At 56.7% G+C, this 19939-nt stretch overlaps 3 protein-coding genes across 3 annotated transcripts in view; 1 reads left to right on the top strand and 2 right to left on the bottom strand.

Annotated features, from left to right (window-relative positions):
* LOC609484 (nitric oxide synthase 1 adaptor protein) overlaps nt 1-19939 on the top strand; it is a 264616-nt gene that overhangs the window by 240331 nt on the left and 4346 nt on the right. The window contains 4 exon segments of the mRNA XM_038586257.1: nt 4568-4709; nt 11474-11640; nt 13279-13458; nt 19434-19599. Coding sequence (XP_038442185.1) covers nt 4568-4709; nt 11474-11640; nt 13279-13458; nt 19434-19599 — 655 coding nt within the window.
* Nucleotides 6415-10820, bottom strand: LOC119868058. Its single transcript, XM_038586261.1, has 2 exons — nt 10458-10820; nt 6415-7590 (listed from the first exon to the last, which is right to left on the bottom strand). Exons 1-2 carry the CDS (start codon nt 10500-10502, stop codon nt 7000-7002), a joined length of 636 nt encoding a protein of 211 aa, XP_038442189.1. The 5' UTR covers nt 10503-10820; the 3' UTR covers nt 6415-6999.
* Nucleotides 14828-19604, bottom strand: LOC119877929. Its single transcript, XM_038586259.1, has 2 exons — nt 18285-19604; nt 14828-18012 (listed from the first exon to the last, which is right to left on the bottom strand). Exon 2 carries the CDS (start codon nt 17566-17568, stop codon nt 16489-16491), a length of 1080 nt encoding a protein of 359 aa, XP_038442187.1. The 5' UTR covers nt 17569-18012; nt 18285-19604; the 3' UTR covers nt 14828-16488.

The following is a 19939-nucleotide window of genomic DNA, read 5'->3' as shown; positions in this document are numbered from 1 at the left end:
CGAGCACCTTACATTCTGGGGCTTCTGCTCATCATTTTCTTTATGTACCTGAGGACTTGTTTTGTCATCTCCAGGAATTGTGATATTGAGCTTTTTCCAGGACAGTGAAATTCGGAACATGCCCAAGGTAGTTCATTAAGTCAGCTGCAGCATCACACGAATAGCTACCATCCTGCACGTGTGTGTAGCGCCCAGAAGATTCCCAACGGCTACAGGGCCAGCCAACAACAGGGTCGCTTAACGTGGGAACAGAAGATAAAATCATGACCGACTGTCATTTTTCCTTGGATCCCTGGAGTACAGGGGATCAACCTCCTGATTTCCATCTTCCTGAAGCTACCACCGCAGCCTCTTGTGTGCTCTTGAGTAGCCGCCCACTCTCCCTGAGAACATGGTGCTAGTTCACGGTGGCCGCTACGGTTCACCAGGTAGCGACACCCATTAGGCGTGTCGTTGGCACCCACAGTTGGCACACTAGAGAGGACAGCTGTTGGGTGTGTCTTGACCTCTGTGCTGGACTGAGGGAGGGCCTGGGGGCGAGGGAGAAGGAGGCTTTGTCAGCATGAATAAGTAAAATGGTTTAAAGAAGCCATTTGTCCGTGTCATGAGGGTAAGTGGCATCAAGTTGTAAGACCACTTCCTTTCCAGGCCTATTTCACAAAATTGCCTGTGATCGGCCCACGCCTGAGCTGTCGTGCCCCCCATCTGTAGCAGAGAGCCACTGGAGGTTAGATAGTCCTTCCCAGCTTTGAAAACCATCAAAGCAGCTGAGTGAAGTAAGTCAGTCGGAGAAGGACAAACATTATATGTTCTCATTCATTTGGGGAATATAAATAATAGTGAAAGGGAAAATAAGGGAAGTGAGAAGAAATGTGTGGGAAATATCAGAAAGGGAGACAGAACGTAAAGACTCCTAACTCTGGGAAACGAACTAGGGGTGGTAGAAGGGGAGGAGGGCGGGGGGTGGGAGTGAATGGGTGACGGGCACTGGGGGTTATTCTGTATGTTAGTAAATTGAACACCAATAAAAAAAAAAAATAAATAAATAAATTAAAAAAAAAAAAAAAAGAAAACCATCAAAGCAGCCATATCCAGCCTAATCCTGACAACTCAGAGCCCACGAGTGCTTTGGGGTGCTGATGGAAAAATGACTTTTGGACAAGAAGATTCGATCCATGTGGCCAAGGGTCTTCAGAGGGCTTAGGTGAAACTAAACTGGATTCATGCAGAAATAACGCAGTTACAGAGATGCTTTTGAAAAAGCTAGTCGATTCCAGAGAATGGCCAGTTTCTCCAACTGGACAAGGCTGCCTTCCCAACGTGCCACTTGTTTGTTCTGCTTTGTACCCGGCTGCCTTCACATCTTGAAATCTCCGCTTTGATTTCCAAAGGCCTGTTTGTGGTCATGAGATGTAAGCAGCGCCTTGTGACCTATGGGGACCTATGAAAAGGGTTCTTTTGAAAGCTGCTTTTAGCGAGAGTTCTCCCTCGTGGGCTTAGACTGGGCTTATTAGCTATTAAGTCTTAGCATGTGTGAGTCCTGCATTCCAAGGCTGCAGGCAGAACCAGTTTTGCTTGGAAGGCCAGAAGGCCCGGGCCCTGGGCGGGGTAGACCCAGCAGGCGGGAGCCAGCATGGCTGTGCAGAGAGCAGATGGCACCAGTGGCGGGAGGGACAACCCTGCCAGGTGCAGGCTGGCCCTCCTCACCACCTTCTAGTAATTTCTCCCGATGAGGTCCTTACATAGGAATCTACCAAAAGTAGACTCTTCAGCAGTGAAGGGAGGCAAGCCTATAAGGTCAGAGGACACCTGAACTCACATAGCCTTTTCTGAGAATTAGGAGCCATCTGACCTCTTCCAACTCCAAGAGTGGTGAGCGGGGAGGCCGGTTCTCATAAGTGTTTGTGGTCATCCTGTAAAGCGGGTCACCGCGTAGCTTGATTCCACGTTCACATTCAGAGGGCTCTTTGTGGAACATGCCACCGTGTCCCTTTACTGTAAGTGAAAATATAACATACGTGGAAGAGGAGCAAAGCACAAACTGAAAGGAAACCGGTTAGCGTGAATGCACATCTAGGACCCTAGGCCGACCATTTCCTCATGGTGGAAACCATTGCCCTGGTGCAGACCGAAGACCATCTGGCCCAGGCTGCTCCTCCTATTGCGAGCTGTGGGGAGAGAGGGTGGTTCAGCCGCCTTGATGCTCACGTACATAGGAAGATGCAGTTCTCTTAATATCTTTATGTCTCTGAAGTTGATAAAGTAAGCTCAGCCTTTCCTATTTATTTTTTTAAGACTTTATTTATCTATTCATGAGAGACACAGGCAGAGGGAGAAGCTCCCTGAGGGGAGCCCAATGCGGCACTGATCCCAGGACCCCAGGATCACGCCCTGAGACAAAGGCAGACACTCAACCACTGAGCTACCCAGGCATCCCTTATTTTCTGTCTTTATTGCCTTTTGGCACCAAAACCTGTTTCTGAGCACTCGGTGTACGCCAAGCACCGTGGGAGGTGCTCTCCTGCATGCTAGCCAGATACGTGCCCCTGTGTGTCGGAGGAGAGGTTGTAGACATCGCTGATTCACTCTCTCAGCTGACGTAGCAGAGGTGTCCCTAGAACAGCTGTCACGAAGGGCGGGCAGTAAGGAGTGGGAGCCTGAGGCGAGGAGCCTCGCCCCCATTCCATTTCCAACACGGGGGGAGGCAGGATGGGCGAACCCAAAGCCTACATCTTCAAGGAATCAGAGGGGAGGGTCAGCTGCTTATGACAGTGAGTGTACTGACATGGAAACAGGAAGCACAAAGACTACCAGGGATTGACACCAGGCCCCCTTCCTCCGGCCATCTTGAGCCTGTAAATAATTGGTTGAAACCGATCAGGATGTTCCCTCTGTTTGTCCTTGATAAAGGCGGCAGAGACGTGAGCCGTAGTCTAGGTTCTTCAGATGTGTGTTCCACCGTCCAGCTGGGGATGCGTGAGAAATGCAGGTGCATGGGGCGCCTGGGTGGCTCAGTCGGTTGGGCATCCAACTCTTGATTTCAGCTGAGGTTGTGATATCGGGATGGTGGGCTCGAGCCTCGCCTAGGACCCCCTGGTCAGCGGGGAGTCTGCTTCTCTCTCCCTCTGTGCGCAAGCGTGCACTCTCTCTTTCTCTTTCTCAAATAAATAAATCTTTAAAAAAAGAAATGCAGATCCTCTGAAAAGTCACTTCCTGTTGGATTTAAATCTGAGTGCTCCCTTTTGAAGAGAAGATTAGAACTCCTGTCCCAGCCCTGTCTAATCCTATAGATTAATGCAGGGGGGCGGGGACACTTGTTCGAGGGCCTTTCAACTTTTAGCATCATCCTCAAAGCTAGTTAGGGACACTGGGCAGGGATGGTGGAATTTGTCACATGTCCTCCCTAGGGGACCCTGAGGTTTGAGAGCCGCAGATACTGTAGTGAGTGTGGAACGTGACCAGGTGACACAGCTGACCTGGAGTCAGGTCATCCACAATGTAGCTGATCCCAGACATAGGCACAGGGTGACAGCCATGGCTAGATAAGCCGCTGCCTGTGGTGGCGGGATGTTTGGGGACCCCTGGGGACCGAGAGCTGAGCTCACCCAGCCCACGTGCATAAACTCTTCCTAGCTTGTACTGGACTCAGGCTTTGGAAGAAAATGAAAGCTGACTGAGGATACAGTCCATGAACTCCCCACCTTGGAGACCAGGCCATGAACCGAGAACCGTGGCTGTGGTTCTTCCTCTCAGCCTGCGTGGGTCAGACTTGAGACTGTAGGGGAAGAGGCTTCTTCGTCCCGTCTCCTCCTCTCCGAGTTAAGAAGTGGAATGCTGAGAGCTAGGGTCAGGCTCTATTCTTGGGCTGTGAAATAGCTCCTCAGTGCCTCCTTACCCCCCGACCTCTGCCCCAACAGAGAAAGAAAGAAGGTAAAACAGAAAAGAGAAAGAGCCGAAGAACAGAGCCGAGTGAGCGATGAGCGATGTCTTTAGGGCGAGATTGGAAGGCCCGCCTTGGTCAAGCTCGCGGCCCGTGGTGGTCCGGGGACTTGGATGCTGGGCTTTGCTGGCTCTGCTGTTGAGATGGCGGCTTCCCAGCCCTGTTCCCCCATGACCCCGGGGCTGGGGCACCAGGGAGATGCCCCGTTTCCAGCAGGAAAGAAGTGATGGCTGAGTTTCTTGGAGTGTGGTGAATGCATCCAACATTTGACTGTGGTTGGCCAAGGACTTGGAAGTATTGCGACCACTTTTGTTATACCTGAGAGGAAGCGTGGGCTAAGTCCAGAATTGGGGTATTTGCTGTCTGTCCTTCCAGTGGACTTACTGTTGCAGAACTGTGGTCAGTTTCTACTTTCAGGGCCATCTCAGGAAAAAGATCTCCGCCCTATTCTTTGTGAGCATGTGGACATCAGAGCGACATTTGGTTTTTCCAGCTCTTTCCTTTGTTTGCCCCCTGAGTTTCTGTCCACACAGGACCTGGCATGTCCTCTCCCATCCATCACCTTTCCTGGGCCCTTGCAAAGGGTCACCACGCCCCTCAGTTGCTCATCTCCTTTCCCCTTCCCAGAGCCAAGCTATGCGGATCGTCCGGACAGTCGGGCAGGCCTTCGAGGTCTGCCATAAGCTGAGCCTCCAGCACACGCAGCAGAATGCCGACGGCCAGGAGGATGGAGAGAGCGAGAGAAACAGCAGCAGCTCGGGGGACCCAGGTAGGCACCTGCGCAGGTGGGCACGGAGGGATGCAGGGGGACATCCATCAGGGGAGGGTGCATCCAGGCTTGAGCACGCAGACCCTTGGTTTTCATTCTGGTGGCACCAGTTCCCTGGCTGTGTGATTTGGGGGCAAGTTTATAACCTCTCTGGGCCTTCGTTTCCTCTTTGGAAGAAAACAGGAATAAAGCAGTGTCCGCCTCATAGGATCACTGTGACAATGGATGAGCAGATACATGTGAAATGCCTGGCACGTAGCAAACACCAGATACGTGTTAGCTTTTATTATTTTAACACGAATATGGAAAAATAAGAATAGAAAATTTTCTGGAAAAGATGGGAGTGATGACAGATGAGTGGCTTTGCAGACAGAAGAACGTCAAGCCATACTAGGTAAAACCGTACCGATGAGTGAATGTGTCCCTGGATGGATCAGAACAGAAAGCTCAGACACAGACCCAGACACATAGGACATAGGATGTTATTCTAGATGTTGCTGTGAAGGTATTTTTCAGATGAGATTAACATTTAAAAAAAAAAGATCTTGTTTAATTATTTGAGAGACAGAGAGGGAGGGTGAGTGGGAGAAGCAGCCTCTCCACTGAGCAGGGAACCCAGCGTGAGGCTAGACCCCAGGACCCTGGGATCGTGACCTGAGCCGAAGGGAGATGCTTCGCCGACTGAGCCAGCCAGGCGCCCCAAGATTAATATTGAAATCAGGAGGCTTTGAGTAAAGCAGAGCCCCCTCCATAATGTCGATGGGCCTCAACCAATCAGTTGAAGGCCTTAATAGAGCAAAGAGGGAGCGCTGCCAGCGGATGGCCTTTGGACTTGGGCTGCCTCTCTTCCCTGGGTCTCTCGCCTGCCTGACAGATTTTGGACTTGCCACACCTCCATGATCACACGAGCCAGTTCCTTGCCATGTGTATGTGTATTTTCGTGGTGCAATATACATCACTCTAAAGGGCTGTGTCACTTACACAAGGAGGGGGCAGGCCCTGTCACTTGCCCGCTCTGCAGGGATGCCAGGAGGCTATACAGAAAGCGCATCCCAGCCATGGGTGACCCCCTTAAGAATACACTCTCCACTCTCTGACGTCTTAACCTTTGAAGAAACAACACCGGACTGGATGTTTGCACACGTAGAACGTCCTAGGGACGGTGGTACGTGGGGGAAGCCAGGTCGCCGAGGTCTCATGTATATTAATGTTATTTGAGAAAACTGTCCCCAAAAAGGTGGTAAGAGGAGAGGTGCCGTGGCTGGCAGGCCTGTTGCTGCGATGCTGACCATCTGCTACAGCTGGGTGGCCACAGCCACGGTGGTCTCAACCTCACAGCCACCGTCACCATCAGCTCTCTGCTCGCCCCGAGGCCCCGCTCCCACATCTCCACCCACTCCCTGTCCCGACGGCCTTCATTCTTAGCAACACGTCCTGTTCTCTAGCTTTTGTATTCTAGAAATATAGCTTATTACCTGTGATCTACAAAATACGTGTTAATCGCCTGTTGACACAGCCATGAGGTTAAGTTGCGGGGGTGTCAGACATTACACGTGGATTTTCAGCTGCATGGGGTGGTCAGAGCCCTGACCCCCATGATGTTCAGGGGCCAACTGTACTCAGATACACATGACACATGAGCTAGTTTTGTGGCTCTGGGTCTGGCGTGCCCGACCTGCCCCATCTCTGCAGGGCAGGAGGTAGACAGGAGCATCTCTCAGGTCCCGTTGGCTTTAGGGCAGGTCTGAGTCAAATCACTAGGGTGCCCTCTGATTGCAGGGTTTCTCGCACGGGGCTAAGCCTACTTTGAGCACCAGCATCTGGGATGCCACGGGTCTGGGCTGGGCAGCCTTTCTTCCTCAAGGAAACCTGCTTACTGCCCAGCCCCATAGTCCTTTCCTATTTCTTTCCAGCCCCACTTGCTTGTTCATGGGCCGTCAACCACGAGGAACACGTCTCTTCTTTCCATAAGTGCCTCCCCCAGGGGCCTTTATTGACCGCGTTAGGATTTTTGTCTGTGACGGGGCACCTTGGGGGCACCACAGTAGAACTGCTGGTTGCGGTGTGCATGTGCGTTTTTTTTTTTTTTTTCCCCAAGAATCTTGCTTCCACATTAGTTAGCTTTCCATTTACTGCAGCGTTTATCTTTCCGCTGGAGCCGCCCCCATGGGATGGGACGGCAGGCCCGCCACTGTGCCGGGGGACCCGTACACTCGGAGGACTTGGACGGCGCACAGGCTTTGGTGTCTTTGATGCCAGCCCATCGCCAGCTGGGTTCCAGCCATGCTTTTCAGACGGCATTCACCTTCACTGTGCGCGCCGCCTCCCCCGCCCGCCCCCGTTCTTTCCACGGTTCCCTACCCTCGGGGAGGTTTGTCTTTTGTACGTTCTGGCAGCGGCCACCCTGGGCCATCCCTGGGGCTCCGAGCCAGGCGGGGCCGCTGCTGCCCTTCCCCTCTCCTTGCTCTTGGCCTTGTGTGCTTTCTTGGACTCCTGGAGAGGGTTTCCCGGGAGCGGTCCCGTTCCTCCGGAGGCATCCTCCTCCCACGGCAGCCATCCGGCGTGGGCAAGGGCCCGGAGCCCTTTGGCAGAATAGAGCTGCTTGGAAAGGGAACTGGCCATCGAGACGGGGAGCGGTGGACTGGGGGCTGCCTGCTGTGTACCTGCTGACCTGGACGTGGTGCTGGTGCAGACCTGGAAGCGCACTGCCAGGTCCCGCCGCCCCTGCTTCTCCATCCCCAGGGACCGCTGCCCCGTCCTTTGTTCTCCCTGCGTCCTCCGGCGACAGGTGTTTGTCTCCTTCCCCCGTGTGCCAGGCTCGATTCTGGGTAAACCGTGGGCAACCGAACGGGCCCCCGATACCTCGCTCATGGGTACAGACCTGTGACAGATAGACAAGATCATCCGAGAGCAAAGTGGGGGGAGCAGGGAAGACGAGGAGGGACAGTGGGCCACAGGTGGGGGCTGCGAGCTGGGGGTCGGGGGCAGCAGGTGCCACCGCGGTTCCGAGCACCGGGCCTGGAGCCGCCCCCGCGCCCTCCTTCCCCACCGTGTGCCTTGGTTTATCTGTCAGTGCCCCCTGAGGGCCCTTCTGAGGATGCACGATTATACAGGTGAGACCCCGCAAAGGAGCGCCTGGCCTGTAGGACGTGCCGTATACATTCAAGCTGTCACTCTTGCGGTTTTGAGGCCTAAAAGTGGCCACTTCCAGCCCTTCGTCACTGAGCGGATAACCTCTCGTGCTTTTACGAACCCATTTTGTCACCGTGTAATCGACGTGGAGAAAAGCTGTGCGCTGACCCAACAGCAGCTGGGCGCTGAGCCCCTGGCGCCGGCCGGGCCCCCCAAACCCTCGAGAGCAGCCTTCCACGGTTCCTCCCCTGGCTGCTGGGGTCACCCGGCTCGGCCTGGCCACCGCAGGCCACGTGCCCGGCCTCCACCCGTGGCCAGAGCCCTCCTCCCAGCCGGGACGACCCTTCACCTGCTTCCTGAGCGCCAGGCCACCACCGCTGTCCGCGCCCGGAGGTCACCTGAGCCTTCCGCCAAGGCTGACTCCTTCCCCACTGCACACAGATAAGGTCAAGCCTTTCTCATCTTCAAAACAAAACCACATCCAGCTTTATCTCTTTCCCTCATCGTTGGGCTTCTTGCCGGATTCATCTGCACTCGTGCAGCTTCTTCCCTGCACCCCCGCCCCCCATTATCCCTTCAGCCTCCAGGGATGTGGCGTCTGCTGCCTGCCAGCCCTTCTCGAGACCACCAGTCAAGGTCACCGAAGGGCCCCTCGCTAGCAAACGGACAGCCCTCTGTGCCCGGTTCAGCACGGGCGGGGGCACCTCCCATACGCACGCACACACCACCTTGCCTTTTTTTTTTTTTTTTTAATCTCCTCCTCACTTTGCAACATCCATTGCATCTCTCCCGGGCTCCATCCCTGCTGTTCTTTTCTGACTTCCATGGTTTCAACTGATGTTTCTTTCCAGGCCAGACCTTGCATCCAACAGCTGATTGTATCTCCACTTGGCTGTTACAGACCTTGTGATTCCAGCAGGTTGAAAACCCAGCGTGTCCTCTTACCCACAACTCTGTTCCTCCTCCTCCTCTTCTTCTTCTTTTTTTTTTTAATTTATTCATGAGAGACACAGGCAGAGGGAGAAGCAGGCTCCCTGCGGGGAGCCCAATGCAGGACTCGATCCCAGGACCCCGGGGTCACACCCTGGGCTGAAGGCAGACGCTCAACCGCTGAGCCCCCAGGTGCCCCTACTCTGTTCCTCTTGAAACCTCCCGACCAGGTCCCCTAATTCAGAAATTTCAGAACTCTTACGCATACTCCCCTCCCCACTGCTCTCCGTCCTCCCCCACCACAGTTTGTCACCCTGTCGTGTGATTGCTGCCCCCCCTTTCAAATCTGTTCCCTCCTCTGCTGCTGCCACCCCCTTGGTGTCAGCCCTCCTCCTTCCCACCTGGGGTATTGCTTTCTCTGTCGTCCTTCTAGATCTATCCTCCACATCGTCTCTGGGGTTGAAATGTGAAAAGATGAAAATCCCTTGGTATGACTTGCCTGCTTGTGCTCTGTCAAAATCCCGAGCCCTCCTGCTTGGGTCCCTCCATACAGAGCCGCTGGCTGTGTCTCTGCCCCCCGCCTGCAGTGACTACCCCCTGCCCCCGTGCTCCCCGCCCCACGCCCGCTTCTCCACCTGCCTTAGCTGCTGAGCCTTCTCAGGTGGCGTTGGCCCTAACCGCCCTCTGGTTAGCTGTCGCCCCGCACCCGCGACAGCCCCCACTGAGGGGCCCCGGGCTCCTGCAGCGTCCTGCTGCCTCGTGTGTTTCCTCCATCAGGCTGGGGAAGCCTTTGCTCACTTATCCTTACACGCCCGGCGGGTCTGTCACATACAAGTGCTTTACAGATTCTTAACCGAGTAAATGAAATCGGGTCTGCCCGGCGGTTCCTAGAGTTGAGTTCATCCCGGGTGGAAATAGGCTCAGCGGTTCAGAAAGCAGCGCTACCCCCACCCCGAGCCTCTTCCAGGTGCGCGGCTCCCTCTTCCAGGGGCGACTGCGGCGTGCCCGGGGTTGCTGAGGGTTTTGCATCTCGACTCTCGTCCTTTAAGCTTCTTGGTGCCAGGAAAGTTGCAAATACGACATCGCCACCCCCTTGTCGGTCAGGACTGAGGAAGCCCGCTCGCTGTGGGCGCACCGTCTAGGCCTTGGCTTACCGGAGACGCCAACAGGCACGGCGTCCAGAGCCCTCGTGGCTCTGACAGGTCTGCTGCCGTACTGACCCCCCCCTTTAGCCACAGGTGAGGTCCAGGACATCAGACGCCATCATCCGAGAGCCCACGGGGTGGCAGGGAGTCTCTCAGCAGCCCCGTGGCTTGTGAGTCCCCTTCCTTGGCCTTGGTTTGGGACCTCCCGTCGCCCACGCTCGGAGGCGGAGGAGTCTGGCTCCCTGAGAAGCAGAGCCGGAACCTGAGAGTTTCTGATCCTCCCAGACTTCTGGCTTGGGCGTCTCCAAACACTGTGTGTGTTTAGGGACTCCAGGATGGGGGTGGGGGGCAGCCCCCTCCCCTGTCATGACACGATTTTCCCTTGTTAGTGCTTATTGAATACGTTCCCCGTGCCAGACCCCTGGGAAACAGGAGTGAGATCCAGCCCGGGCCTCAGGACTGGGGGAGGGGGTGCAGCAGAAGGCCAGGCGCCCAATGCCAGGTGCACCCACAGACGGATGCTGGGGACCTGCTCACGCACCTGCGTCTCACCCTGTTTGTCTCCACACTGGCACAGAGCATCCATGCGTACGTTGTAGCCCCATCCACCTGCTGAAAACTAGCCACGAGCCAGCCCTCTGTGTCACAGGCCAGCGTCGTGGCCACCGGGAAGGCCCCTTCCGGTCGCGGGGCTGTGGTGGGAAGCAGCCTGCCCTCTGCGCTCCTGCCCGCTGCTCGCTCCCTGCCGGGCCAAGTCCCAGGTCCCCGAGCAGCGGGAGGGAAAGCCAAGCACCCCGTTGCCTTTCCGAGCACTGGGCTTGCTTCCCTGGATGACTCTTGTGGGTTTGCACAGGAGACGTGTTAGGACTATTTGTTCCAGGGGCACCTGGCTGGCTCGGTTGGTAGAGCGGGCAACTTTTGATCTTGGGGTGGTGTTCAAGCCCCATGCCGGGTATAGAGATTACTTAAATAAATAAATATTAAAAAAAAAAAAAAAAAAGCAGTAGTAGTATTTGTTCTGCAAGGCAGGGCCTCAGCTGACCCAGGCCTGGCTGCTCCGGGAGGGAGCTGGCTCCCCGCGTTTCCTGCTGACGTGAGCCCTGTTCCATTTTACCCTCGGTTCTTGGTTTCCGAAATCTTTTCAGCAATCTTAGTTGAGTATAGTAGTAGGGAGCCTAACGCCAAACGTAGAGAAAGGAAGATCGCTCCCAGGAAATGCCAGGGAATCGCCAGGTTTTCATAGAATCAAGAGGCAGAAAGGAACCGGGGATGAAGGGACTTGAGAAATGGCAGGACTTTCATGCCTATGTTGAGCGCAGCTAACGCCTCCAGTGGGGAGGCAAAAAGTGGGGTGTAGACGGTGGGCGGGGTGCTTCCCGCTGCAGGCCCTTTCCTGACCTCCGTGCTTGGCCCCAAGGTCGGAGCCCGGCTCCGCGGGGTGCGGGCCTCGGATCTGTCACATGCCCCCTCCCCGGGGCGGGCTGGGCAGCGCGGACCAAGTTCTTGGCGGCGCTCCCCATCCCCTCCGTCCCCTCCGTCCCCTCCGTCCCCCCGCAGGCCGCCAGCTCCCCGGGGCCGAGAGGGCGTCCACGGCCACCGCAGAGGAGACAGACATCGACGCGGTGGAGGGTCCGCTCCCCGGGAACGACGGCCTGGAATTCAGCCGAGGGGTCACTGACCTTGATGCCGTCGGGAAGGAAGGAGGTTCCCACCCGGACCCTAAGGTAGGCGGGGGTGACCCGTCCCATGGGATGCATGCCCTGCGGAACGGCAGGTGCTGCGGCCTTGGCCGCTCTGAGTCCCGTTGTCGCCTGTGTCACCCGTGCGGGGTCAGCTGCAGAGTGAGGAGTGTGGGGTGGCAGGGGCAGGTTTCTGCTCCTCTGCGGGGGGTGGGGGGGGGCACTTGGGACACGCGGTGTGGCACTGGAGGGTGTCCCCATGCCACGGGGGTGCTGCCCTCTGGGGCGTCCCCTTGGCTGTGCTGCCCTTGGGGGGTCCCCTTGGCGCCCCCTGGCTGTGCTGCCCTAGGTGGCAGCTCCTCCTGCCCCGGTGCCCCCCAAAGCCCACCCTGTCACGCACCCCCGTGACCCATCCCTGGGCCCAGCGGCTGGAGCAGAGTAGGTTCAGGCCCCTCTGCCTGCAGTTGGCCCCTTGGGGGTTGGAGAGCCGTGCATCCTGGATCATCATCAACCGCATATCTTGCCACGGGGATGACGGGGCTCCCAAGGAACTCCCGATAGAATCCAGGCCAGGAAACTAAGGACTTGAGCACCTTCCACCTGAAGACACAGGAAAATCCCAGAAGGAGAGAGCTGGGAAGTGGGGCTCCCCGTGGACTCCTCATGTCCCAGCGCCTCTTCCCCCTGTGGGGGGTCAGCCTCTTCTGGGGCAGGTTGTGGGGGTGAGGGGGATGCTCATCAGGAGAAGTCTGTCTCTAGTCTGGAGGCCGGTAGGGTCCCCGTCATCTGCCTGACATTTTCTTTGTTTCTTTTTCTTTTTTTCTTTTTTTTTTTTTAGTTTTATTTATGTATTAGAGCACAGGGGAGGGGGTTAGAGAGAGAGACAGAAGCAGGCTCCCCGCTGAGCAGGGAGCCCGATGGGGACCCTATCCCAGGACTGGGAGATCCCGGCCTGAGCAAGAACAGAGCCTTAACCCCTGAGCCAGCCAGGCGCCCCGCCTGACGTTTTCTCGGGCCATTTATCTGCTGCAAACCCCAAGAGCCTGCCTGCCACTGGGTGCCTCCCTCCCGCATGTCTGAAGAAGGAGCAGCAGCAGAGCTCCAGACACAAAACGTCTCTCCTTGCACTTGATTTATGGATCACGTGAGCCATCTTAGTGACAGTTCCCGCCCGCCAGGAGGGAGACCCCCGGGGACAGCACAGAAACCATGTTCAGCCTCTAGAGAGGGTCTGTCCAGACTGGCGGCTGTCCCTGCGAGGAGGGCCGGCTGGAGTGGCCCCCCCCCCCACAGCCCCGTGGTCCAGTGGGCAGCCCTGAGAAGCCCCACAGGCCCTGGAGGAGGGGCCCCAGGGTTGCAGCAGAGTGAGGATGGAGGCTGGCCTCTTCCTGGTCTCGTAATGGGGCGGCAGGCAGGTGGCCAAGCTCCCTCTGCGTCCAGGTGTGTTGTCGTTGGATGTAGCCTGAGAGGCAGGTGCCACTGCCTGCCTCCATCACGCTGGGGCGGCTACTGAGGGTCCAAGCAGGGTTTCCCGATGAGTGACCCTGGCCCAGGGTCCTGTAGGGACGCAGCATTTCTAACCCGTGGTTACAAGTGGGCATTTCACTCACCCCGCCCGTGTTCGTGGCATCTGTCAAACAGCAGCCACTGCCCGGGGTCATGCCTGTCTTCTCTCTCCTCCAGGTTTCTCCCCACCCCCAGGAGCCCATGCTGGCAGCCTCGCCCAGGATGCTCCTTCCTTCTTGCTCCTCGAAGCCCCCGGGCTTGGGCCCAGGGACGCCGCTGTCCACGCACCACCAGATGCAGCTCCTCCAGCAGCTCCTCCAGCAGCAGCAGCAGCAGACGCAAGTGGCTGTGGCCCAGGTTCTCCTCCGCCTCCTCCCTACCTCTCAGGCTCCACTCTCATGGGCTTGACGCGCCTTCCCTAGCGAGGGGCAAGGGGCAGGTTTAGAACTTAGGGAGCCGGAAGGGATCGCTCACGCTGTTGGATCATTGCTTGTGGGAGAAGAGGGGGATAGAGGGGATGCCGTTGACCTGGGAGGAAACGTTTTGGTTTCCCGTGTATCCCCCGCTCTGAGTTGGGCTTGGCTGGCTTGGCTGGATGTTGTTGGATAAGGACTTGAAGTCACCGAGGAACAAGATGCACACAACTCCACCCTCCCCTTCCCTGCCTCCTTTGCCTGGTGTTTGGGGTGGGAAGGGATGCCTGGAGTCAGGACAGGTGTGACCTTGTGAAACCAGTCTTAAAAGAGCTTAAGGTACAAATTTGTGCCAAACACCCTTGCAAAGACCACCCTGTGCATCCAAGTTCCCAGAGCTGCATCAGGCCTCTGCTTATTCCAGGCAGGATTTGCTAGCATCCTGGCCTTGGGATTCGCTGTAACGGGATCTAATGGACAGGACCTCGGGTGCCGTATTTGAGCTACGTGAGGTTTGACTTTGATCTCAGGAGGAAAGTGTTGTTTGAGCACCAACGGCTTATCAGGCCGCTGCCTTGTAGAGGAGGGGTGAGCTGGTTCCCCTCGCTGCTTCTGGCAGGGGCTCCTTCTGCTTGCTTTCCACGGAGGGCATCACGGTCCACATCATCCTTGGGACTTGTGAGTCTGAGCTTCACCTCCACGGTGGGCGATCAGGGAACAGCGAGGACAGGACCGCTCGTCCATTCATAGGCTGAGTTCTGAGGCCGAGGGTGGGGCCTCCGGGGCTGGGGGGTTGGTGAGCCATCTAGAAAGGCAGCTCCGTGTACTGGCATTCTCCATCTGTGTGACCAGGCTGACCTCTAGGGCCTTTTGCATTCTAGAATGTCAGGGAGCCGACTTCTCTGGGGAGCACTTATTAATCCCCGTTGTCTCTCCTGCTTACTCTTCTCACGACCCTTGGGTGGAGGGGTCACCCTGATAGAGCTGCCCTTTCCCACATGTACACCTTGAGAAGGAAGGCACCGGCGGCCTGACTGGAGCAGGATCTGCTCTGACTTAGTTCTGGAGAAGACTATCTAACGCCGTCTCACATGGACCAGGCCTGAGGGGCCAGGCTCGCAGAGGCCTTTTGCAGCCGGGTTAGAGAGTGTAGCATGGGTGGGGTACAGCTCCTCAAGGATAGGGGCCTTTTAAAAAAAATTGTGACCATAAAACAAAAGGCCACGTGCTGACGCTAGAAGCGTTTGCAAGTGTCTCCAGAACAGCAGCAAAAAGAAGGAATGGCATTAATGGCTTCATGGCGGGGGGGGGGGGGGGGGGGAGATCATGGCTCTTTGTCAAATAACAGAACTCATCTCGTCTCCTTAATGGCGACATGACAGTCCCCAGAGTCCCCTCCTCCCTGGCGTGCGGCTGACAGGAGTACAAAGCCCTAGTGCTCCCGCTCAGGGCCGTTCCACGACTCCCATCATTTCCCAAAGTTTCCCCCTGAATACAAATCCATTCTCCAACCGTAATACTTTTCTCTCTTCCAGCATATCAATTGCCAAGTAATTATTATTTATCTAAGAAAGGGCTTGATGCATATTCATGATGGATATCATCAGGGAGTCATTTGAATTTGAAGTCACTGCTAAACACGCAAGAGAAGCTGTGTGCACACCTATCATCTCCGCCGGGAGATTGTTGTGATGGTCCGTGGAAGCGTTCGGTCTGCAAAGCCACGAGGCCTGTGACTTATCATGGCTTTACCACCGGCAGCCTGAAACCCTAAGGGGTTCTTTGGTGCAGAATCCGGCATCTGTCGCAGTGGGACGGCAATGCCCAGTCTCGACCGTCTCTCTCCTGGGAGAGAGTGGATCTCGGGGAAGGGAAGAGCAGGATGCTTGCGGGTCCCTTCGTGAGCCCCTCTCGGTTCCAGCCACTTGCACGGGCTGGGAGCCCTTCACCTCTGACTCACGATCTGTGGATGCGGTCGGTGGTGCCCGGTTGACTCTCGTTCGGGCCGTGATGCGACTGGAAGGCCAGCGCAGCGCGTCAGTCCTGGCGAGACGACGGGTAGGGTCAGGTGCTTCGCAGTCTTCAGGCGGACAGGACCCCGAAGGTCCGAGATCGCTTCTCGAACATGCGCCTGTCTCACTGTCTGCCGTGCCCAGGGGCAGGCTCTGGGCAGACCCTCCGTTTGCATCTGTGTCTGCTGCCTGGGAACGCAGCAGACGTGTGGTAGCCGAGGCTTTCAGCGCCTGTGTCCTCCAGCACGCTCGGCCCTAAGCCCTTCTCCTGTGACAACTTTCTCTTTTCCCCCATTCTCTCTGTAGCCCTTGATCCAAGGGCTTCTTATTAGTATTCGTGTCTTTGGGTAAAAGCAACCGTACAGGCGACAGAGGTGGCTTAATAGGTCTTGTTGACACCTTTCGTGCATCTACGATGGAGCGGATCTCGCACGTGGTGGGACTGATCTCAGTGTCCTGCATCAGGTCAGCTTTTACTCTTCGTGTCAAACTCTCTTGCCGCCAAACTGCAGGGTTTCTCTCTTCTTCGTTAAACTGCCAACAGTCCCCAGAATTCCAGTGAGCGATAACGATGAGCTCAGCCCTTGAGGTAGGAACACGTTTTCCTTTCCTCTGGGAGCATCCAGGCCCTTCCGGGTAGAGCGAAGGATACAGAGTGGCTTGCCAACAGGTGCACTCTTGGGGGTCCACACACACCCCCATGTACTGTCATAGGCTATTCCAGTTCTGCTGTTATCCTGGGACCGGGCTTGGGTCTCCTGCTCGGATCTCTCCCAGCCTCTCCCTAAATTGGCTCAGAGCTGGCCTAGAGGAGCCTGCCCTGGCCTTAGGGGCCCAGGGGCAAGGGTGATGCTGAACCAACATTTCTAACATTTCTAGCTTAGCCGTCAGCATGGAAACAGTGACTACCTGGGCCCTTCTGACCTACTTCCCCGACCCAGCATGAGGCTTGCCTGGCTGCGCTAGCTTCCCGTTTTCCATTGGGCCAGAAGTTCAAGGGTGTGACTGGCCACCCAGCCAAGCCTTGAACCCGAGCTGGGCTGTCGCCGGCACCTGCATGGCCATGAGCTCGGCCCACAGCGCTCCAGAACGGGTCTGGGCACCGCGCTGCTGCTGTTTCGAGACTCCTCCCCTACCCCCTGCCACTTGTGCTTATTCGGAAACCAGTGGTGGGTTCCTCTTGCTTCGCCATCACGGGTCCTGTAGTTAGAGACACAGCACTGACCACACTCCCGCACCCCACGTCCAGGCCCAGACCTACCTTTTGTCCCCGAGGCTTTCCCGGGGTGCGCTGCCCAGCCCCGGCCTCCTGCATGCCGAGACAGCGCCGCCTGCCTCCGCTTGTGTGTCCGGTGGGGGGCTGGCGGGGGGGGGGCAAATTGCTCTGGTTCTCTCCACGCCATTTCCATGTGCCTGCTCCCTGACCTCAGCCTGGCCCTGCCCCCACTTCTCACGGAGGAGCTGGAGTCCAGGCAAGTAGGCTGGAGAGCGAGTGGGCAGTGGGCTGGGTGGGCTGGGCAGGGGGGAGGGGTCCAAGCCGGGGGGTGCAGGGTTGCAGAGCTGCAGCAGGAATGCAGGGCGGGGTGGTCGTCGCCCAAGACCCCATAGCTCTCGGGAAGGGAGAAGCTGCCTCGCGCCTCTTCAGGGATTAATACGGCCCTGCTTTTGCAAAAAAGATGTTTAATTATTGGAAGAGAAGCCTGTGGAATACCAGTAACTGGCCCACGTGGTAGGCAGGTGGGTGGAATCTCCTCCCGTGTTATCGCCCAGGAAGCGAGCCCTCGGAGCCGCAGCAGGGTGCGCAGGCAGGCCCCAAAATAACGCTGCCTCATTTCCATGCTTCCGAGGCCAGACCTACATGTGCAAAACCCAGGGACTGTGGCCTCAAAATTAAAAGAAGCCCGGGGCCGTCTCGTCTCAGCCAGGCCCAGTTCAGGTTCGGCCCCCTGACTCGGGAACGTTTTCTCGTGGCACCTAGTGCGAGGTGGAAGGAAGCATGGGGCCCAAGGGCCGGCTTTGCGGCGTTGCCAGCCCTCTGCCATGGGAACCTGATTACCTGCTGAAGCAGCTCCCCCTATTCCCCTCCCCGGCTTCTGCAGGAGGGGCCCCCACTCCTAACTCTCTGATGTCGGGATGGGAATCTAGGGATTTTCTCAGTGAGCCTTTGGCGAGTGGCCTCTAGTGCTGGAATCATCCACGGCCTGAGCCCCTGGGCAGGTGAGAGGTGGAGAAAGTGAGGTCCAGGTGGAGCTGAATTACCTACAGGTGCGGAGGGAGCCACCGGGAGACCAGAACGTTCCAGCTCCTGGTCTAGGGCTCTCAGATGGCCTGTTGTCTCGGGATGTCCACGGGCCAGGTGCAAGTACCCGAGTCCTCGGTGTGCGTGCAGGGAGCCCTCCGCAGATGCCACTTAGCTCCATGTAGAATTTTCTCTTTTTCTGTTTACGTGCATTGAAAATTGTGTTCCAAATTTCTGCCTCATGTTTCTGTTTCATTCCCAAAGAAAACAGAAAATGGGTAATTAACAATTCTGTTTGCTCGGTAGATTCCTTTCAAAGACAGTCTTGATTGGAATAAGCTGCATTACTCCCAGATGGAAGGTTAAGGTTGGCCCTCTGGGGGGGCAGGGGGGGGCCTTCCCATGCCAATTGTCCTGTTTCTCAGAAGCAGCAGGATTTGAGGGGGTTGGGAGTGCTCTCAGGTGAAATGCCTCCGTGCCTCAGTTTCCAAAGAAGATAAAGTCTTTCAAGCCACCCACCATCTGATAGCCAGGTCAAAATATTATTGTTGCTTCTTTCCCTCTTCTCATCGCTGTCTAGATCTTTCCTTAGTTGATAGGAGGCAGCAAATGAGGCTGATTTCTAAACCGGAATGTCCGCTGTATCCTTAGCAGCACCTTACAGAGGACAGATTTACTTGAGATTCCCTCGGCATCCTCCCCTGGGGGCAAGACGGGCCCGACCTTAGGAGCCACTAATGGAAAGTGGCAACTAATCTCATTAGTGGCTCCCACTTAGAAGCAGAGCCAACTGCAAGGTCAGGTCCTCAAATCTGCCAGGAGGGAAGCAGCTGCTGCATCCGAGAGCAAGATTCTCCAAGCTCTGGCGGCTGGAAGGGGCGGACGCTGGGTTTGGCAGGTCCCTCGGCCAGAGGACGGGGCCGCTACGGGCTCTTACTCCCCGATAAAGCGTGCGTGTCTTGGGAGCAAACTGCTCCTCGGAAATCCAGAGCATTTGTCTGAGCAAAGAGTCAGCTAGCTGCTGCTCCGAGCCCTCCCCTTCCTCCCTCCCCTCCTGCCTCTCCCCGACTCGCCCCAGTCACCCTGCCTCTTTGTCCACACCGGATTTTTGGTCCAAGGAAACCCTCTTTCCCACAAGCTGCCTTGGTCCAGGCCAAATTCATTAGCTCTCTTTTTTCAAGGACTTCCTAAAACCCTAAAACCCTCGACAGAGACCCCTGTACCCACCACTTAGCGCCAGAATCGCATATGCGTGAACACGGTCGGTGCCCTGTGACTCCGTTTCTTCAGGCTGGGTTCCTGATAGAATCACGCCCCATCTCCCCCCATGTTTTCTCTCTGTACCCGATATTTGCACCAAGAACAGACCCCCTCCCCCCGGGGCCCCCAGCATGCTGGGTGTGCCCCTGCCCGCTGCTCCACCGTAGGTGAGTGACACACCCCAGCCCTCACCCGGGACACACAGAGAGACCCCCAGGGCCAGTGACCCAGCTTCTTGGGGCCGCTTCTCCCCAATTCCAAGCCCAGGTGCCCCTTTCGCCCCAGAAGGGCTCTTTTGTCTTGAATTGAACACGGAAGGTGTCTCTGGTCCCGGGCATCCCCCAGTGACTCCTGTTTGCACCCTGTCCCTCTCTCCTCTGTCCTGTCTCCTCTCCCTCCTCCCTGCAGGTTCACTTGCTGAAGGACCAGCTGGCTGCTGAAGCTGCGGCGCGGCTGGAGGCCCAGGCTCGCGTGCACCAGCTCCTGCTGCAGAACAAGGACATGCTCCAGCACATCTCTCTGCTGGTGAAGCAGGTACAGGAGCTGGAGCTGAAGCTGTCAGGACAGAACGCCAGTAAGTGAGGGTCCCCGCCCCACCCAGCCTCGCCGCCCTCCCTGGGGACTCTGGAAAACACCTGTTCCTTTCCCTGAAGCCTTTGGTGGTAGCGTAGGAGGCCCCGGACCTGCCCTGGTATCGTAGCCAGAAACAAAGGCTGCTCTGTTTGTCCCGTCCATCCGCTTCGTGGAATTAGGAAATGGCAGAGTCAGAGAGGATCTTGGCTCCTTCTAGCGTCCACACTTGACCTTGAATGTCCCTGGGCATCGCTGCCACATGTTCATCCAGGCTCCTCTCCAAAGGGGCTCAGACACTCCACATCCCAAGGCAGTCCATTTCTTCCTTCGAGGGCTTTCCC

This window comes from Canis lupus, chromosome 38 (assembly GCF_011100685.1).
Source record: "Canis lupus familiaris isolate Mischka breed German Shepherd chromosome 38, alternate assembly UU_Cfam_GSD_1.0, whole genome shotgun sequence".
In the NCBI taxonomy this organism is placed as follows: domain Eukaryota; kingdom Metazoa; phylum Chordata; class Mammalia; order Carnivora; family Canidae; genus Canis; species Canis lupus.
The sequence above is the reverse complement of the archived record's forward strand: the minus strand, read 5'-3'. Positions and strand labels throughout refer to the sequence as shown.

What these genes read in the sequence shown, in the direction of transcription:
- LOC119877929 (XM_038586259.1), bottom strand. Translation starts at nt 17,568, where the DNA reads ATGGCAGAGGGCTGGCAACGCCGCAAAGCCGGCCCTTGGGCCCCATGC.
- LOC119868058 (XM_038586261.1), bottom strand. Translation starts at nt 10,502, where the DNA reads ATGGATGCTCTGTGCCAGTGTGGAGACAAACAGGGTGAGACGCAG. An exon ending in ACAAACAGGGTGAGACGCAG is followed by an intron (nt 7,591 to 10,457) that starts GTGCGTGAGCAG and finishes TATCTGTCACAG; the next exon opens with GTCTGTACCCATGAGCGAGG.